The 20,766-nt window shown below is 57.6% G+C and overlaps 1 protein-coding gene across 3 annotated transcripts; it reads right to left on the bottom strand.

Moving 5' to 3' along the window:
* Positions 1-552: 552 nt before the first annotated feature.
* GPRC5B (G protein-coupled receptor class C group 5 member B) lies at positions 553-19,941 on the bottom strand. Of its 3 annotated transcripts, XM_036310267.1 has the most exons (5): positions 19,769-19,889; positions 12,170-12,208; positions 9,641-10,654; positions 3,364-3,476; positions 553-1,759 (listed from the first exon to the last, which is right to left on the bottom strand). In XM_036310267.1, exons 3-5 carry the CDS (start codon positions 10,644-10,646, stop codon positions 1,715-1,717), a joined length of 1,164 nt encoding a protein of 387 aa, XP_036166160.1. In that variant the 5' UTR covers positions 10,647-10,654; positions 12,170-12,208; positions 19,769-19,889; the 3' UTR covers positions 553-1,714. The 3 variants fall into 3 exon arrangements, with proteins under 3 accessions (XP_036166160.1, XP_036166161.1, XP_036166159.1); XM_036310268.1 differs by lacking the exons at positions 12,170-12,208; positions 19,769-19,889 and adding an exon at positions 19,896-19,941; XM_036310266.1 differs by lacking the exon at positions 12,170-12,208 and having other exon boundaries at positions 19,769-19,900.
* Between the last annotated feature and the right edge of the window lie 825 nt (positions 19,942-20,766).

The raw sequence follows: 20,766 nt of genomic DNA, 5'->3' as shown, positions 1-20,766 counted from the left end.
AAAGCAAAACGCAGAGCAGTCACTATCAGAGGCTTAAAAAGAAAAGAAGGAAAAAGATCTCAGTCCTTGACACAAAGCTGTTCCACGTGTGGGGTCAAAGGTTACATGCCCGCAGTCGCTGCCCCAAGCTCGCCTGGCATGCTAGGCCCCTGCGCCCAGGGAGGGGCGGTGCGAACACTCCCTGCGGGCTCTGCAGCCAAGTCCTGAGTCCCAGGTGGAGTTGGGGCTCTGAAGGACTCCAGGGACCGGGGCTGAGTGGCCACTTCCTGGCACAAGGATGTATAACGCAGTCGGTTCCCAGTGGCCTGGACACAGGTGTTGGAAGATTTTTATATGTTGAGAATTCTGGTTCTGGGTCTGCCCCCACCCTCCCACCCCCGAGTTTTCACCCACCCCTGCTGTTCCTGTCATAGGGCTGGGGTCGGGTCCTGGGAGTGGCGGGCTCTGGGCTGGGCATGCGTGAGGAAGGTGCTGGCCAGAGGGAACCGGGAGGAGGGCCACATAGACGCCTGGGCTGGGTGGAGGCGGAGTGGGGACAGCAGAGACTAGGCCTGGAGAAAAGTCAAGTTTATTAAAACACACTCAGCTCAGATACATTGGTTATGAAGAGGTCAGTTCCCCTCACCAAACACTAACCTTTTCCATTTTCCTAAAAGGTTACAGGCATCGGGGCTGTTCAGGCCCCGCCTCCTGTGCACCCCTTGCCGTCAGTTGAGACGCGCCGAGAATTGTTAGCAGCTGTGCTGGCCAAACAGTGCAGCGTGTGTGGGCTGGGTGCTGAGCTGTGGAATGCAGGGACCGGGAGTGACTTGCTGGGGACAGGTGGGAGCCACGCAGGACAATGGCTTGGAGGACTCGAACCATTTTCATGGACCTTGCAGGCACCAAGTTAGCGATGTACCACTCCCGCCCGTGCAGCAGGAAGCTCGATGCTGCATCCAGCTTGCCGCATGCCAGGCAGCAGTGCCACCCTCCACCCGGAGGCACCGGTGCCTCATCTGGGAAATCTGCTGAGGCGCCTGCCCGCCGCCTGCCGACCCCGAGCTTCAAGCTGGTGGCCCCACTTCAGCCTTTGAAATGAATGGTAGCGGGCACGAGGCCGCTGGTGGGCGGCAACACAAGGGGGGTAGGAAGCGCCTCATCCTGCCAGGACACTGGTTCAGAGGCCCCGGGAGGCGCCGTGGCAGATCGCCACTTTCTGACTGTGATGGTCACTCCCACTCCCAGGCTAAACCCCTTTTGGCACTGACAGCGCCTCGCGGCCGGGGGACAGCTTGCCTCCCGATCCGATTGGCCTCTCCTTTGACTCACATGACAGCCTCCTGAACTGCTCCTGACCCCGAAAGTGCAGGCAGAGAGCCCTGTGGGCCCCTCAATGGACAGCACCTCCCGGAGGCCGGGGGCATGGGGGCACCTCCACGTTCACCCACAGCTGCCTGGCCCCCAGCTGTGAGCACGGGGCTGGTCCACCTGAGGATGCGACGGGCTTCCTGCCCTGTTTGCGAGGAGCTAACACTACTGGCAATTAGCTTCGCTGCAGTGTGTGGGGTCGAGGCTGCGGGGCGAGGGGGGGGCAGTTGGGTTAGCTCGCCGTTCAGCAGTGCTCACATTTCATGGCCCTGGCCTAGGGTTTCCAGAGCTCTGGCGGGAGGTGCCTGTGCGGCCGCAGTGGCTGACTCCTCCCAGAGAGCCCTCAGAGGTCGGCCTGCGTCTCTCACCAGAGGTGTCTTCCCATGTAACTTGGTGGTGCGGTTGGGATCTGGAAACAAGGAAACACACTAAGCTCTGTGCTGGGAAGTCAGCGTCCCCAGAGCACACAGTACGGGGCCCAGCGCCTGCCTTCACCCGGGGCTGGGTGCCCGGCCCTGCCTTCTCCCGGGGCTGGGTGCCCGGCCCTGCCTTCTTAGGAAGCCCACCTTCCTTTCTCTGGGGTTATGCGCCAGAATAAATGCTTCCTTACCCAGAAACCCTTCACCGTCTGAGTCAGGGTGCTCTTCTGTCTTGAAGGGACCAGGGGGGCTTAGGACTGACCTTTGGGGCCACCTTCTAATCATATTAATTATAACAGCGGGGGCTCGAGTCAGGCTCTTCCCCACCAGGAGGCAGCCCAGTGGGAGGCAGCCCAGTGGTGGGGGGGGGGGGAGGGCGTGAGGGCTGCAGTGTGGGAATCTGGGTGCCTTTCCCACCTGCAGGGCAATGCCGACAGCACCCACAGGCGGGAGCCCTGCCCCAGCGCAGACAGCCCTGACCACATCCCAAAGCCCGAGGCCGAGGCCGAGCACAGGCGTGGCACATGACAGAGGAACGGAAATCCATTCGCCTGCAGTGGCTCATGCACTAGGAAGAAGCAGGGAGTGCACTTGGCAGAAAATGTGGGGATGAGAGTGTATCTGATTTGATGGAGAAGCAACATGAGGTCATTCACAGGCAAAAGAGACAGTGACGGTTCTGCTGAGGTCTGTTTGGCATCAGCTAGCTGACCTGCTTTTGTGTTCACAGGGGGGAACGAGCAGCACTTCAGTTTTTCAAGATAACTCTGGGAGGGGAGTGGGCAGCCCAGGCCCAGCTGGCACAGGGAGGGAGGGCTGAAGGGGCCTGACTAGGCTGGGCGTCAGCAAAATCCACTTCGTAATTCTGGGCTTTTCTTTTCTTTTCTTTTAAATATATTTTATTGATTTTTTACAGAGAAGAAGGGAGAGAGATAGAGAGCTAGAAACATCGATGAGAGAGAAACATTGATCAGCCGCCCCCTGCACGCGCCCCATTGGGGATGCGCCTGCAACCAAGGTACATTCCTCTGACTGGAATTGAACCCGGGACCCTTGAGTCCGCAGGCCAACGCTCTATCCACTGAGCCAAACCGTTTCGGCAATCTGGGCTTTTTTTAAGTCTCCTCCCAGGGAGAGAGGGATACATTCTGTATAATGAAACCCAAGAATTCACTGGGTATAAGAACCGCAAGATACAGGGACACTTAAGGGAATCTGTAGGTGGTATACCGGGTACAGGTGGTCCAGTGGGTGCAGGTGGTCCAATCAGTGTAGTATACTGGGTGCAGGTGGTACACCGGGTACAGATGGTACACTGGATACAGGTGGTACACCAGGTATAGGTGGTACACCGGGTACAGGTGGTACACCGGGTACAGGTGGTACACCGGGTACAGGTGGTACACTACAGGGGCGTGGGTGCGTGGAGTGGGGTAGGAGAAATGGCAGCCTCGCCACGTTCCCGCTGCAGTGTCTGCTAGAGCTGCTGTCTGCACAGGCCTAGCAGCCCCTGCAGAGCTGTGTCCCTGTGGGAGCTGTTCCCCCTCGTTCCTCCCCGTCAGGTTTCCTCCAAAATATCAGGCTTGATACTCACAGTCCCGCCGTTCAGCACCACGGCCATCTCGGTCGGCTGGTACACATTGCTTCTAAACGGAGCGCTGGGTCTGCTTCCCAAACTGCCGTTGCGGAACCCTGCTGTCCGGAGAGCTGGGGAAGGCGGGAGCCACACAGACACCAAAACAACAAGGAAGAGAGACAGCTTTGTGTTCCTCCCCTGCATCAGCACGATCTGGCACACAGCCCTCCCTCCTGCCCTTTGTCACAGCCTGACTCCCAACAAGTCACAGAGGGGCTTTGTTCTCTGCCCTGAGTGACCCATCCTGGGGGCGGGGAGGAGTCTGCAGAGTCCAGGCTGCAGCTGCTGAGGCAGACAGGCCAGGCCTCCCCCTCCCCACCTGCAGGCCCCAGGGGACAAGGACACACCCTGTACTCCCAGGTTCCCTGGACCAAAGACCTCACTACAGCATGCCATTCATGGCCAGTTCAACATCACACCGTCAACACGGCTCACTGTGTCCCTACACACAGAGGCAGGGAAGAGCATGGACCAAGGCACAAGACAGAGGGCGTCTCATGGGAAAGGCAGGGCACAGAGGGGCTTGGACCAGACAGGGGGCTCCTGCTGAACGGGAAAGAATTAAGATCTGAAGCAAAGACAGAGAAACAGGCAGGACGCTCTATCTCTGGATACACCGTGTTTCTTATCTGCTGTGTACTTTCAGAGATTCTCTCCCCCTTTTTAATAAAGAAAAACCTAATGACACGGAGGAAACTTAAATGCATATTGCTAAGCCTGTAAGAGCTACACACTGTATGATGCCAACTATAATATGCTGGAAAAGGCAAAGCCAGAGACTGTAAAGGTGTTAGTGCGCTGGGGCTGGGCTAGGGATGAATGGTGGAGCGTGGGCATCTTCAGGCCGTGAGCTATTCTGCACCAGAACTAACAGTGGAGAGGACAGAATGCATCTGTCCAGAGCACAGAGCTGTGCAAACCAGGAGTGACATCCCACATGTCCATGACAGCTTGGCTAATAGTAAGGACTCACTAACTGCAACACTAATGTAACAGATTCAAGTTGTTAGTATCAGGGAATCTGGGGGAGGGGCTTGTGGGAAAATCCTGTATTTCCTGCTTAATTTTTCTGTAAACCTAAAACTGCTCTAAAAAACAGTCTTATTAAAGAGTAGTGGAGAAGGTAGTAGGTCTGTTTAAAAATCAAAACAGAAGTCCACCTCCAGGGTGCGGTGGCGTCTTCATGATCTTCGTTTCCAGCGAAGGCGCTGATGTTGCTGTTCCGAGAACCCTCCTAAAAGTCTTCCCTGGGGGAGTCATCTTTCTGACTAAAGAGAGCTTGCAGTTTTTAGAAACTCCTTGGGAAAGGGACCAAAACCACCGCGTAATACAGTTCACCTTCAGAGAATGCCACCCAAGAGCCAGGCGCTGAGTTTATACACCTATACACTCCTTTAACTGTCATAGCACCATAGGCACTTCTATGATTCCCACTTCACATGGGGCACAGAGAGATTAAGTAACTTGCCCAAGGTCAATCAGTGACAGAATTAGTATTCAAACTCAGGCAGAGAACCTGTGTTCATAACAATCACACTATACTAGCTCCGAATACTAGGTTTTAACCACTACACTTAGTTCATTAGAAGCAACTTAAATTCAAGTGACACTGGGGGCAGCTGGGCCCAGATTGGACCAAAGAAACTGAGGCAGGATAGGGAACGCGAGTTCCAAGACACGCCTATGAAGACCTCTTCTGCTTTAGCATCTCCAAGCCTTCACAGCCCCTGTGCACGTTCTGAGCAAGGAGAAGTCCTTCCTGGGAAGCAGAGAAGGGGCCGCCGGGCCCAGTAGGGGACAGGAGACTGTCCCAGTCTCAATCCCTAGCCTGATCTGCTTGAATGGAGGGAGGTTCAGACACAGCAGCTGTGGTGGGGTCTCAGCGCTGCCCTGCCCAGCTGTGGGGTTCACTGGCCCAAGGGCCTCTCCTCTGGGAAACATCCCTCCCCCACATTCTAAGCCCCTGAGTGTTGGCTACGGTGGCATTCTCCCCTGGCCTCCAGGTGGGCATGTGATTTAGGCCTAGCCAGCCAGGGCATTGTATCTCCCCAGCCACACTGATTGGCCCAGGAAGGGCCATCAGGTCCAATCAGAGCTAACTCTGGGATTTTTCTCTAGCATCCTGGGAAATGTTCCTCTTTTCTACTAGGACTCTGTGCAAGCCTAGAGCTGTGGGCTGCCAAGATGCTAAAAGGTTAAGAGATGGAGAAATACCAAATCTTGTCACCTCGAGCTCTCGGATCGAACCCCTCCTGAAGCTTCGTCCTTAGTCCATCAGTTCTGTTGCTGTGCTATAATCTTGCTTTGCTTAAGCTGATTAAAATCAGATTTTCATTACTTGCAACTTTGAGAATCCCAGCTAACACCCCATTCTGACCTGGGTCAACTCTGAAAGGCAAGCAGGGCTCACCCATAGGTCCCCACAGGAATCAAAGATCAGAGATTGAATGCCAGCCCTCCCCTGTCTAGACTCTGTGAGTGAGGCTAGCTTCTCCCCCTCCCCCACAAGTCACTGAGGGCCTTCCACTGGGAAGCTAAGGGCTAGGGTTTAAATAGCCCTCGGCCCTAATGAGATCTGAGCCCAAATCCCTCCCAGAAGAAAGAACTCTTTCCTTTCCTGCTCTTGGAAAGGTGAGCATTTCAAGCGCCTGCTAACACTGCCCGAGATGTGACCTGAGGTGCTACATCCTTCAGTGTATTTTAATCTTTTTACTCACATACCTCATGCCTTGTTGATACTTATTCATAAGCAGCAGGCTGGTGAAGTGGTGCATATCAGGGCCTCCTTGGGGGAAGGGAATGAGGAAGCAGAGGCTGCAGGCGTGGCCGAGCCACAGGCCACCTGGGATGCGTCCCACCTCTGAAAGCCAAGGCAGCTTTCAAGGAAGGGGAGCCTGAAAGGCCAGCAGGTGAAAATGCAAAATAACAGGGCACTGTAGCTCCTGTGCGGCCGGCTGCGGGGCCAGTTCCTTACAGTAGAAGCTGGCTGAGGTTAGTGCCACAGCTGACAACAGCTGCTCTCACCGTGCACAGGAGCGTGGCCAGGCGTCCCTGCAGGCAAAGGTAACCGGGACAGAGGCAGCACCAGCCAGATGCCAACTCAGCCTCTGAGCTTTCTGAGGGCACGGCTTGCCTGGAGCTGCCCTGCCTGGTCCCATGGAAATGTCAGTGGATACACATGTGGGATGATGCAAAGCAGGGCTATTAAAAAAAGTCTGACAACAAACAAGGCTGGTGAACACGTGGGGAAATAGGGCTCTCATACGATGATTACAGGGGGCAGTATATATCAGGACTCCAAGGCACAGATTCTTCGGTGCAACTTTAGATGCAGTCTGGGAATTTTTTATTTTCTTTTTTGCGGGAAGTTAGTTGATCAAGGGCATTTGGCTGCCTGCCTGATCTCCCCTAACCACTCTGCCTGCCTGATCACTCCTAATCACTCGCCTGCCTGCCTGATCACCCCTAACCGCCTCTGCCTACCAGCCTGATCCTCCTTAACTGCCTCTGCCTACCAGCCTGATCCCCCTAACTTCTCCCCTGCCAGCCTGCTCGCCCCCTAACTGCTCTCCCCTGCAGCCTGATCACCCTCTAACTGGTCCTCTGGCAGCTTGATCATCCCCTAACTGCTCTCCCCTGCCAGCCTGATTGCCCCCTAACTGCTCTCCCCTGCCGGCCTGATCGCCCCTAACCGCCTCTGCCTCAGCCCCCGCCACTGTGGCTTTGTCCAGAAGGACATCTGGAAGATGTCCAATCTAATTAGCCTATCACCCTTTTATTAGTATAGATAATACTGTAATAACTATGGATGAGGCCAAGTGGGTACTAGACTTATGGAGGGAATCACTCCATAAATTATATAAATGTCTAACCACTGGGTTGTACACCTGAAACTAATATAATATTGAACATCAACTGCAAATAAAAATTTTGAAAGATACAGAAAAACAGGAAATGTTCACTGCAGCATAACTTTATATGGGAAGCCAGAAACATATGGGACATTCGCCAGCTGGAGACCAGAAAACTACATCACGTGCCCGATGGAAACAGACATGCAGCTCCACAGTCACTGGCAGGAGAGGCCTTGGCCGTGATGCTGAGTGAGGCAAGCACACTCCCAGCCCAGTGTTCAACCTGCTTACACCTTACAGTCACAGGAAGCTTACAATATCTGGGCCCTAGAGACTTACAGAGTAAGGGATAGGCACCCATCTGTCTTTAAGCTGCTCAAGGGATTCTTATGTGCAGCTAGGTTAAGAACAGCTCTATGGCATCATCGTGCGTGTGTGTGTGTGTGTGTGTGACAGAGAGAGTCAGCCTGGCAAGATGGGAGCACTGCCTTTGGGCAAGGGTATTTTGAGCAATTTTTATTATTTCTATTTGCTAAGCCTCCTAAATGAGTATTACTAACCTTTTGTCATCAGAAAGGGATAATAACACTACTAGTATTTTGGAGAACAAAGGGGACTAAAAGACAAGTTTCTTGGCTTTGGTACATGTCAGGGTGTAACAGATGTGGGTGGGGGCACCTTTGGAACCCCATCGCCTCCTGCACACTGCTGGTCCTCACCTGGGTCCCAGTTCCCTTGGTCTCTGGATCTTACTCGGATAGGATGGACTCGCTGCATTTCCACAGAAAGGGATGCATGTAATGGGAGCCAGAAAACCCACTTTCCCCTCCCCACTCTCCTGTGCACTTAGTGTTGAACTGAACCAGTGGTGGGCTTCAGCTCTGTGACATGGAACTGAACCCCCGTCTTCTCAATGCACAGAGCATCCTGACTCATCAGAGACATGAGGGCACCAACATGCTCTGAAAGAATAATTCTGCCTGGTCCACACCCTGGCTCTGCCTCAGTTACCTGTCTGCAAAGGGACCTCATGGGGTCACTGTAGGTATTAAATGAGATTAGCTACTAAAACGCACAGGGTGGTACCTGGTCCATGAGTGCACGCAACAAAGGTTAGCATCCCCACTTCTGAAGACCCTAAGCTACATGGGCAGTCCTAGCATCCCCACTTCACGGCAAGGAGACTAGACCTTCAAGCTCCTAGTGTTCCGGGCTAACAGAGAGCTTTCCGAGCCTGGCAAAGTGACAGACCAACAAGGAATGTGCAAATTCACACCCATTTCAGGCAATGCATTACCATCACGGCCCCAGGGGTCTGCGGGGAAGAACCTGCCCAGAAGAGCCGAGTAAGAGGCTCCCCAGCTGCTGGGCCCCACCAGCTGCTGGCCCTGCTCGCCCTGCCCGCCCTGGCCCGCTGTGCCCTCTGGGCTCCCAGAGATGCCCCGGTCCCGACCTCCCCAGCCAGCCACCTGCGCCAGGTCTCAGGTTCTACTCTCAGAAGAGCCCAGCCAGGCACAGTGGGACCCTCGGCCTGGTACCCCAGTCTGGCACCTCTCACAGCAGTGCCACCAAGCACATTCTTTTATTTTTTTAACAGATGAGAGAAACTGCTCAAAGCCCCACAGCTAGAAGCAGTAGAGACAGTGTCTGAATCCAGACATCTGACTTGAGGGCTTCAATTTCTGCACTCGTGGTGCCAGAGGGAGGGGAGGGGCACAAGCATTGCCCCCATCACCTGGCACTGGCTGCACATGCCCCCTGCCAGGGTGCGAGCAATGAATGCTAACCTGGTGGTGGGCGTGGCTGGGCCAGGATGGGGAGGCGGGAGCACCTACAGGAGCAGCTGCTGGCTGGGACGGGGCAGCAGGGCCAGATCCAGACTTTCAGTGACAGAGACCTGGATTTTTACATTAAATTAAAGTGGGGCTTTGACTTACGGGTGTCCTGATTAACGAGTTTTTCGAGATACGATCCGTCTCTCGGCCGATTTTTTGCTTTGAGTTGCGAGCTAAAATTCGAGTTATGAGCCAGCTTCAGATACACCATCGCTAGTTGGCGCAGCAAACGTCACAGTGAACGCCACAACATCAGCCCAGCATCACGTATCTCACTCGTTCACTTCTTGATTTGACATACAAGTAATTTGAGTTACGAGCTCCGTCACAGAACGAATTAAACTTGTAAGTCAATGCCCCACTGTACTTGGCAATTCATAGGACACAAGTCTAAATAAAAATCCACCTCTGGGCCAGTTTCCACACAGGAGTCAACGCTTGTAGGCTCTGACCTGCCAGGGCTGCCCCCACCACTGCCCCCGAGAGGGAAGAAGAGAGTCCTTTCAGGACAGATGGCCCCGCCCCAACTCGCGGTGAGCCGCCTACCTGCGCTGTGCTCGTCCAAGGAGAAGGCCTTGTTCTCCAGGTAGGTCCGGGGCAGCGGCGCATCCTCTTCGAAGGCCGTCTCGCGCACCCGGGGCGGCGGCGCATCGAAGTAGTTGAGCGCGTCCTCGCGCGGCGCGGGCAGCAGGGCGCAGTGCACCTCGGGGATGGCGTGGAAGAGCACGAAGACCCAGCCGCTGGCCACCAGCGCGATGGCCTGGGTGGGGTCGCCCCAGGCCTCGCCGTGCCGCAGCCGGGCGTTGCCGTAGAGGTACATGGTCAGCCAGGCGGCCCAGACGAGCGCGGAGAGCGTGGCCGTGAGCAGCAGGCCGGCGCCGCGCCGCCTCCAGCGGCGGAACTTGCCGCACAGCGCGAGCAGCGCCAGCACCAGCGCGGCCGCCAGCAGCGCCAGGTCGTAGCCGAGCGCCAACGCGAAGTCCGCGGGCTCGTAGGCGCAGGCCGGCCGCGCGTCGCGCAGCACCGTCAGCACCAGCCACTCGGCCGCGATGACCACCTGCACGAGCGTCAGGCAGAGCGCGGCGCCCAGTAGCTGCGGGCCCGGCGGGCCCCTGCCGCGCCGCACCAGCGCCCGCACGCGCCAGGCCTGGCTGGCGAGGCAGGCGAAGCAGAGCGCGAACAGCACGCCCCACAGGAAGCGGCGCGCCGCGCACACCGCCTCGTCCTCGCGGATGATGAAGGCAAAGGTCAGCCCGAACAGGCCCAGCGTGCCCAGCAGGAAGAGGAAGTGCAGGCCCACGGGGTCCCGCTTCTCCTGCTCCGTGATGAAGGGCAGCCGCACCAGCAGGATGAGCATCAGGAGCAGCGTGATCAGGGCGCCAGCACCGGCCGCCGCCTCCACCACGATGCCCCAGACGGAGTCCAGGTCGCACAGGGACACGTACTGCGGGAGGAGGTCCAGCCCGCAGCCCCGGGACGTGCTGGAGTTCTCGGAGGCCCCCGCGGCAGCCGCGCAGAGCAGGAGCAGGGCCAGAGCTCCGCGGGCTCCCATCTTTCTCTCTGGCACCACGCATGTTCCAGGAAAGTTGGGGTGTGGGGTGGGAAAAAACATCAATTCATCGTAAGCCTCCCACTCCCCGGACTCCACCTCATTTCAAACCTGCCAGCCCATGTGGTGCCTTGGGACACTCAGGACAAGCCTCCCGCCCGCAGCCCCGCCCCTCCCCGCAGGCAGCACAGCTGTGCCGCAGGGGGTGGGTGGATTCAGGTCTCATCTGCACCTGGGGCCAGGCCCTGGGAACAGCCATGACTCATCACCAGCGGCCGGAGGAGAGGAGGAGAGGGAGGCTCCCTTTCTGGGAATACCGTCACAGTCTTTGACTTTGAGGCCGCATCTGACCTCCAAAAATCAGGCAATAAAATGAAACTTTAAAGAGACAGTTATGGCACAGCCACCGCAAGCCATTCAGCCTCTCGTGGCAGCAGCTGGCACTTGGTGGCAACAAGGCCAGTCCTTTTCCAGGGACAAGCCACCTCCGGGAGGCTGTGGTGCCTGCCCAGGGTCACACAACCAGCTCCTGGCACCTCCCGCACTCCAGCTGTAGGACCATGTGCCCAATGAACCGTCTTTCCAGCTCCACCCCAAGTCCCCACCCTTGCATCCCCTCCAGAGAGTCCCCAAAAACCCATCTCACTCCATGCCAGCCTCTCCCAGGGATGCCCACAGGCCACTCCCTGGCACGCACTCTGGTCCCCATGCCAGCCAGAGTCCACAGCAGCTGCCTTAGCCCAGGGCTCCTGCCCTTCCTGCTTCCTCCACTTGGACGCTTCTTGGAGCCACAGCCAGGAAAGTGGTCCTCCCTGCCGGCCTTGGCTCCAACACGGTCCCCTCAGGCCTGGGCGTGGTCACACTCCCATTCCTCTCCATCAGAGCCCCTTCTGTCTTAGTCACTCACATCTCATCTCTGTGCCTGTTCACTCTGCTTCTAGGGTCCCTCTCCCCTGTCTCCAGGGCCAGCTGTCCGTGGATCGTCAGCACAGACAGGGTTTCTCGGCCCTGAAACTACTGACACTTCATGCCTGGTCCTTCCATGCTGTGGGGCTGTCACTGGCCTCCACCCACTAGATGCCCAAAGCAGCCCACCTCCCGGAATTGACACCCAAAAGATATTTGGACACTTGCATGACCCCTTGGGGTGAGGTCTTGGGTAAGCACCCCTGGCACTGACTCCAGCAAAGTAGATGCTCAGGGAAGATGGAGGTCACAGGACCCCTTCCTCCACCCCCACCACAGCTCCGGGCTTGGAAGGGAGCCAGCCTCCTGCCTCACGAAAGCGCGCGCAGTGCGTGTACAGCTGCTCTGGTCCCCTTTGCTAAGCGACTCCAGCCAGCTCACTGCCCGAGCTCCACCACGTGTGGGCTGTAACAGCCCCCCAGGCAGCTCCAGCGTCCCGGGGCTTCCTGAGTAAATGTGGTATCGGCCACCCTCTCAGTTCCCGCCTGGGATCCTGTGAACAGCTCCAACCCTACTGTGGCTGGGAGACCAAACTGGGGTGAACTGTCAATGCCACTGACCGAGAAGGAGTCTGGTGCTGCAGGGTCTGGCCCCTTCGCCTGCAGACGAGAAAAGGCAGGTGAGCAAGGGGGCACTTGGCAAGAGATGCTCTTACACAGCACCCCACTTTGGCAAGTTAGCAGCGAGGATGCACCCCAGACATTGGCACTCCGGCCCTGTCAGCCACGTGGGCCCTTGTCCACACGCTGCCCGTGTAGGCATTTACTTACCTGGCTCACCAAGTCCTTGAAACCAACTAATTTAAAAGAAAATAGGCCAGTCCTAGCCAGTTTGGCTCAGTGGATAGAGCAGTGATGGCGAACCTATGACACACGTGTTAGAGGTGACACGCGAACTCATTTTTTTGGTTGATTTTTCTTTGTTAAATGGCATTTAAATATATAAAATAAATATCAAAAATATAACTCTTTGTTTTACTATGGTTGCAAAGATCAAAAAATTTCTATATGTGACACGGCACCAGAGTTAAGTTAGGGTTTTTCAAAATGCTGACACGCCGAGCTCAAAAGGTTCGCCATCACTGGGGTAGAGCATAGGCCTGCCAACCGAAGGGCCCCAGGTTCGATTCTGGTCAAGGGCAAGTACCTCAGTTGCAGGCTCTTCCCCGGCTCTGGCCTGGGCCCTGGTCAGGGCTTGTGTAGGAGGCAACCAATCAATGTGTTTCTCTCACATCGATATTTCTCTGTCTTCCCCTCTCATTTCCACTCTCCTTAAAAATCAATGGAAAAATACCCCCAGGTGAGGATTAACCAATAAATAAACAAATAAATTAAAGAAAAACAACCCATTAAAACACTTCTCTCGTGAAATGTCGAATCGCGTGATGTAACTCATGTTGCATACCCAGTGGCATAGCCCCTACCACCCGCTGGGACAGCACTGCCCTGGACAGAGCTGCTCCTCACAGTCCTGTGCGCATGCGGGACGCAAGCGTAATGAGCACTGGCTATGCCGGAACTAGAGGCCATCTGCTCCTGCGCGGGGGGCAGCCCTGCAGCGGGGCCCCCAGATATGGCTTCCACGTGAGCGCGACCAAGAGACTTCTCAGCAAGTAACAACTGGCTCGTCTCACAGAGCCTCCCCAGGTCACGGGCAGCGAGGCTCCTCACCCGCGTGGCTGGAGGACGGGATAGGAATGGGCTTCTGCAGACTTGACCCCCAGCCTCCCCTTACCCCTAAGTCAAGGGACATTTGGCCTCGTCTAGGGACACTTCTGGTTGTCACAACTGGGGAGCGAGGTGCAACTGGCATCGAGTGGGTAGAGGCCATGGGTGCTGCTGAAGCTCCCACAGTGCACAGACCCCCACTCCCCCCACCCAACCATACAAAAGGTTACCCAGCCCTGAATGTCAGTAGTTCCAGGTTGAGGTCTGAGGCTGCCTAAGGTTGGAGTTGATGGGGAAAATCCTAGGTGAGCGGCCAGCCTTGGCCTCGGGCCACATCTTGTGTCCCCTCCTTGCAAGAGCTTGGCCTCCTTCACCCTCAGGGGACCTCGCCTCTCCCCAGGCCTGGCTACACACAGAAGTGGTGCCCCAGCTCCCCACATTCCTGATGGGCCTTCCAACCACAGAAACCAACGGGGGTGATGTAACCATCAAGACGTGACAAGGCTCCTGACCTTGCAGGCACTCTGGTGTGGCCCAGTGTCTGGCTTCCATCCCCTTCTGACATGGCGAATGGGCACACCTTGCTTTCTGCTTTCCTTCCTGAGGTGGAGCCCCCTCGCACCGACTTCACCCACTTCTGAAGCGCTCCTCTGGAGAGCTCCGCAAGCCTAGCGCAGCCCCTGACCTGGGCCCGGCCGATCAGAACCGTTACCCCACGACTGCTCCACAACAGGCACATAGCCCACCAGATCCGTGATAACCAGCCTTAGGACATTTGCTAGAATTAACTGCAAAGATGTCTTCTAAGCCAAAAGGGTGTAGACCTGGAGCTGGGGAGGACCCACTTACCGTCACAGAAGGGAACCTGTCCCAGAGGAAAGCTGACCCGGATGAAAGGGCCACGTGATGGAACGGGTCCTAGTGCACGGATTAGCTGCGTCCAACTATGTCTGAAGCCAGGTACTCTGGTACTTGCCGTTCTAGCAGCCAATTAACTTCCCTTTTATGGATTAAGCCAGTTTGGGCTGGATTTGTGTTACTTGCCAACAGAGAAGTTGTATTATTCCTCCAATATCACGTGGCCCCCTCCTTCCAGAAACTCCTCCCAACCATCAGCTAGGTGGCCAGGGCTGTGGTGGGCCCAGCAGCCTCCGGTGGGTCTCTGTCAATGCCACGAATGCCCATGAGGGCACAGCCACCCACTTCTAGAACTATACCCAGGACAACCAGGAGGAGGACTAGAACTGACTCGCAGAATGAAGCTGGGTCCAGCTCAGTTAGGATTTGGGGGGACTCAGAGTTGCCGCAGTTTTCTGTTATGGCCATGGTGACAGTGACAGCACCTGCCACCTCACCCCCCTCACTGTGCTGCTGGCACTCTGCCATGCCCGGCACACAGCAGCGCCTTATGGTCTATGCAAGGACGCAGCGAAGCAAGCACTGCTGCCATCTCCCTGTTACAGGAAACAGCGGGAGGTCAGCGGGCTGTCCAAGGTCACACAGCAGGAAGCAGTGGAGCCAAGAGACAACAAGTGCACCATTGTCGCTGGGCACGACAGCCCAGGCTGTAAGCCTGTCACCTGGCGAGTCCTCCCCCGGCCAGTCCACCTGAGTCTGCGTCTCCCTGCCCTCCCAGGCGCCGTCAGTGCCTTTGGTCTTTATCTCTGTCGCATGTGCTACAATCCCAGTCACTTTGCTGTGCTGCTCTTTTGGTCTGTTACCCCACCACCACTCCCAGGCCCTTGCCTGTCTGGTTCTGCACGAATCGCTATCTGATAGCGGAGGGAACAGGGTCTGAGTTTAAGTCAGATTTTCACCCTCAGATGGGGAACAACAGCAGCAGCAGAGAACTTTAGTTAGATCCCCTGCACCCCATCCACAAGCCCCAGGGTGGGGGACACGGGCACAGGGGCACGCTGTGCGAGGAGCTGGGACACAGGTAGCAGGGATGCCAGAATGCCACCTGAGGTCAGGCAGGCGCCTACTGTCAGGAAAGCCAGGTGTGCTCCACAGCCACCGGGTGCCCCCACATCTTAGGGGAGCAGCGATCCAGGAACCCAAACTGGACAGTACAGACCAGGGTTCAGGCACCGCAGGGAAGGTGGCAGGAATGGGATGAATAAAGAGCAACCAACCAGTGGGATGGGAGTGTGCAGCTCCTCACAGGGAAGAACAAATAAAACTGAAGGAATGTGCAAGACTCAGTTCACAGCACTCACACTCATTCCACACTCAGATGCTCCTAAATACACTGCATTGCTCCCTCTCCCTCTCTTCACACTCTCACCCTCATACACTCTCACACATTCTCTCTACCACACACAACCTCACACACTCTTTCTTACACTCACACACTATGACACTCACTCTCTCTCACACACACTCTGACGTTACACATTCTCACACACTCTCACTCTCTCTCACACACAAACTCTCTCACAAACACATTCTCACCCTCACACTCTCTCACTCACACTCACTCTCTGGCACTCACTCTCACTCACACTCCCACTTTCTCTCACTCACACACACACACACACACCTCTCACACTCATATTCTCTCACACTCACACACTCTCATACTCACACATACTTTCACTGTCTCACACACACTCACACTCACAACACTCACATTCACACACATTCTCTCTCACACTCACAACATACTTTCACCCTCACACACTCACACTTACACTCTCTCTGACACTCACACCCTCTCACACACACTCACTCTCTCACACTCATACATACTCTCACACACTCACACCCTCTCACACTCACACATACTCTCACACTCACACCCTCCCACACTCACACATACTCTCTCACATTCACACCCTCTCACACTCACAGCCTCTCATACTCACACCCTGTCACACTCACACTCACACACTCTCTCACACTGTCCCTGAAGAGGGGCCAGAGGGGCCAGCAGGTGGTGGAGTGCATGCTTCATACCCAGCGGCTGCAGAGGCTGGGAGGAATGAAGGAGGAATGAAGGAGGAATGTAGGAGGAGCCCCTGATGGCCATGTGCACTGAGCACCAGGTCCCATTCCTGCCACTTGCCAGCAGTCCCTGGGGCCCCAGGCAGCCGACTGAACCTTTCTTGCCTCAGTTTCCTCATCTGCCACATGGGGGTGATCACAGCACCCACCGAGTAGGGCTGTGTGAGGATTAAGATAATAATTAGGGTTTAGGACAGTGGTTAACATAGGATAGGCGTTTTATAGAGTGCCTGTGATATAAATAGACACATCTGGCGGATCTCCCTGGCCTGAGGCTGTGAGCTTTCCGACAGCTCCTTCGGGGGCGATGGCCTGGAGGGGTAGGGGGAGGGGGCTCACCCAGGAGTTTGTCCACCACTGGTTCCCAGCCTCCCTCTCCTACACTAAGATGAGGTCCCAGAGGTGGTATGAAGGGAGACACCTTTGAGGGTGATCTGTTCTAGGAACCCCCAAACTATCCTGAGTGGGTGATTTTCCTGAAAGGAACCAGGTCAGAGGCCCAAGGTCAGCCTGGGTGCCCTCAAATGGGGTGTCTGCTGAGGAGTCAGGGCCAGGACACACAGCGACAGGCCTGAGCCAATCCCTGGGAACCAGCCCCCCTGCCTTCCCGCTCATGTGGAGGGAGGCACAGTTCTACACATCTGTCTCTGCAGCCCGGTCAGACCAGCCTCAATGGGGCCACCGGCAGGGCTCCAGGAGCCCCATCCTCCATCAGGTCCCCTCCCAGGGCCCAGCAGCTCAGAGATATCTTGAACCACCTTCTCTGAAGGTGATTGGGGGGAGGGGGAGGGGCTGGGACATGGGAGGGAAAGAAGAAAGGTGGGGAGGGCTCTAGTTTAGGCCCCAGAGGACAGCTGGCCCAGAATCAGCCCTCCTGCCAGCTCCCGGCAGCAGGAGGGAAGCCAGACAGCACCGCGACCTTACCCTCTCCTCTGCCTGCAAAACGAAGGCAACCACAGTGTTGCCTTTGAAAGGCTGGTGTGGCAAGTGCATGACAAGTCCCAGGGAGGTGCCCGGAGCCCAGGTGTAGAGGGTTCTTGCTTATTATTAAAAAGACAACCATGGTCCCCATAGCCCCACGGGGAAAAGAAGGTAGAAGTGAGGCAGTTCAGCCAGAGGCTTATTGGAGCTTACAGGTCAAGCTGGGACTAGAACCCGTTTCTCCCAAAAGCTGACCACCAGGCCTGCTATTGCGCCCCTGCCCCTGGCCTGACCACCCCCGGGTGTGGCAGGAGCTAGGAGGAGGCTGCAGAGCTCTCTGACAGAGGAGCAGCCTTACAGCTCATCCCGAAGAGCCAGTTAAAAGTTTCCTGACATTAGGCCATTTCCTAGACTACAATCTAACCCTCTGGTATCCTTCCCAAGTTACAGGGTTTTATAATCTCCCTTCCCCGATGCTGCCCGCCCCGGCCAGTTTGGGGGCACTCAGATTTAAAGCCCTCAGAGGTTAGTAAAGAGGTTGCCAGACACAGCTCTTGGCACATGAATATGCAGAGCTTCTTTGATCCCGTGAATGAAAGCGATCATTTAAATGCAAATTCCATCCTCAGCTGCTGGGTGGGCAGGAAGGCTCCCCTGGGCTCCAATTCCCAGAAGAAACGCCACTAACTCAGAAGCCCAGGAAGCTCTGTGTGCAAGGGTTTCTGGGCGGTGGGCTCCACTGGGTGCTCCTTAGGGTGGACTGCTTAAAAGTGGGAGTGGGTTTAGAAACTCCTTGAGTGCACCCACAGAGCTGCCGGCTGCACAGGGACTCTGGGAGGTCCCAGCACCTTGCTCTCCCCAGAGGCAAAATGAAGGAGAAGCTGCTTGCTGTGTGTCCTTGTTGAGGTTAAAGGAGCTTTTAAAACTCAGATCTCCTGGCTTCCCTCCCACTCAAACCTCTACGGAGTTCTCCGGCCTCAACTCCTTTTCGTGGCCCCAAGGGTTGTGGTCTGGCTGGTCCCAGCAATCCAGTCCTGTCACAGCTGCCACCAAGTGCCCACATGCCCCCCCCCCTCACACACACACACACACACACACACACACACACACACACTCACACACATCTGCCTGGGAGCTCCAGCCACAACGGCCTTTGTTCAGTTCCTCCAACTTCATCCCCAACTCCAAGTCCTTGCATTTGCAGTGCTCTCTCCCCAAGATCTCCTGCAGCGGGGCCCCTCTGGCAGGGCTTCCCTAAAATGTCACCCCAGAACAGCTTTCAGCACGTGCACACCGGGCCGCTGCTCTCCTGGCAGCCTCACCCTAAACAGAAGTTCCATCTCTATACACTGACCTGCTCGGTGTGTTCCTCCCCCTCCCCGCGCCTGTGGGCATGTCACACGCTGCCGTCTCCCAGGCCCAGCTCCGCAGCGGCACACATATTGAAATAAATCCATCCATGAAGATCTGGAGCTTCTCTTTCTAACAGGACCGCCTGTCTCGCTGGCTGCACCCCAAAAGGCAACTCCTTCCCCTCCGTCCTCTCCCTTCCCAGCCAGGCTGACCTCTTCCCAGCTGAGCGGGGGGCGGGGGGAAATGCCCACTCGGCCATGCCGCCCGGTGCAGCCTATTTACATTCCTCCGCTGCTCACAGCCCGGGGCCTCCGGAAGCGCCCACCGCACCGAGGACATTTCTAAATCAAGGCTCTTGGGCTCAAGTTCCTAGGCTTCGGTGCCAAGTTCCTCACTCCCAACCCTCTAGCCTTTGCGAGGACCCCAGTTCCTCCCGGGCTCTGCTCGGTGCCCCAAGCCTGGCGCAGTGGGGCCCGGGCCCCGGAGGGGACGCCGCCGCCCACGACGCCTCCGGGGTCTTTGTCCGAGCGCCCAGGAGCGCCCAGTGGCGCACCGGGGAGTGTGTGTGTGTGGGGGGGGGGGGAGGGGGGTTCTCTGCGGCAAGGCGCCCCCTTCCCGCGGGTCAACCAGCCCGGGACCGAGGTGGGTGCGGGAGGCAGGAGCCCCGCGGTGGGCGAGCCCGTGTCCCCCAGGAGAGGGGACGCAGCGCAGGCCGAGTCGTCACCCCCAGCCCGGCCCAGTCCCGCCATCGTGTGCGGCCACCCCTCCGGCCCCGCGGCAGGTGCGCGGCTCACCCGAGAGCCCGGCCCTGTGCGCCCGCTCCGCCTGCCCGGCCTGCGGTCAGCCCACGGGCTTGCAGCGCAGCCCCGGCCCTGCAGCGACTTCCATCGCAGGACGAGCCCCTCGGGCGCCTGGACTCCCTGGCACAACCCCCGGCTGCCTTACCTGCGTCGCCCAGACTCTCCTCCGAGACTTGGATCTCTGCCTGGTCCGGGGAGGCAGCCCCCCAGTCCCCCCCTCCACCCCCTGCTCCCTGCGGCTCCTCGACCACCTCACTGCGATCCCGGAACCCGGATCCCCATCTTCCCCAAAACACTAACCCCTTGTGGGGTGAGAAAAGGATAAGACCCCCCCAATCCTCCTAATTCCACGCGGGAAAAGTTTCTGGAGTCCCTACAGCGCTTTCCGCCCTTTAGCATGACTCGCACTCACCGACCCCCACGGCCCGCAGCGCCGACGCTCCCGCTGGCCCTCGGCCCGAGTCACATCCCCGCAGAGCGACCGCGGCCCGCCCCGCGCGCGCGCACCCGGCCCGGCCTCACTGCTCTCCCTCGCGAACCTCTGCGGCGCCAGGAACCCCCGGGCCCGCCCGCGCTGCTGCAGCCGTGGCCCCGCCCTCTTCAGGCCCCTCCCCTCCCCAGGCCCCGCCCTCCGCAGCCCCCCACAAGGCCCGCCTCCCCTGACCACGCCCTCCTCAGCCCCCCTACCCCCCGCTCTCTACAGGCCCCGCCCCTGGAGCCTCCGAGACCGGGTCCCCGTCCCGCCTCACGAGCTATTGTGCACTGAACCCCCACACCAATAGCGCACACCCGCCGGCGCCAGCTCCTGGGTCCTTGTCCCAAATTCAGGGCCCTCCCCCGACGTCCACAGTGCACCGTAAGCAGACCCGACGCGGCCGACGCGTCCTCAGGCTGATCCAGCAGCAGGACGCTCGCGCTCGGAGGGAAAGTCCCAGGAGTGCGCAGTGTAGGGCCTTGGCCCCGCCCAGGGCACTCTCCAGCGCGGGGGTCCTAACCGGTACCCTCCCCGCAACAACCAGCACCGCGCCCACAGTGCGCCATCCCCTGCAGGCCACCCGGCACACCCGCGGCTCGGCCTCTACGACGCAGGTCCGAACGCAGCCCTTTTCCGCCCAGTCCCACTCCACTTCCCCCCACCCCCGGCCCCCGCCACGTGTCCGGTTTCTGCGGACACCGGCTCAACACCCGCGTCCTTGGCCTCCAAACACATTCACACGTCTACTCGGTGCACCCCTCGCGTGCCCATATACAGGACCCCCACCATCAACGCCGCACACATCATCCACGTACACCACTCTTCGGGGTGCGCACACACTCCGTGGCCGCAGGCCTCCGGCTTTGCGCTCCGCAAACACTCTGGGCACAGCCAGGACACCCGCTCACTAGCGGGCGCAGGGCAGACTGGCAGGA

This window comes from Myotis myotis, unplaced genomic scaffold, assembly GCF_014108235.1.
Source record: "Myotis myotis isolate mMyoMyo1 unplaced genomic scaffold, mMyoMyo1.p scaffold_m19_p_5, whole genome shotgun sequence".
NCBI classification, from domain to species: Eukaryota; Metazoa; Chordata; class Mammalia; order Chiroptera; family Vespertilionidae; genus Myotis; species Myotis myotis.
This window is presented reverse-complemented; position numbering and strand designations above follow the sequence as displayed.

Excerpts from the sequence above, each read along its gene's own strand:
- GPRC5B (XM_036310268.1), bottom strand. The coding sequence starts at position 10,646 with ATGGGAGCCCGCGGAGCTCTGGCCCTGCTCCTGCTCTGCGCGGCTGCC. Across the intron at positions 3,477-9,640 it reads CTTGGACGAGCACAGCGCAG|CTCTCCGGACAGCAGGGTTC; the intron begins GTAGGCGGCTCA and ends CGCCTTCCCCAG. Across the intron at positions 1,760-3,363 it reads TGGTGCTGAACGGCGGGACT|ATCCCAACCGCACCACCAAG; the intron begins GTGAGTATCAAG and ends CCTTGTTTCCAG.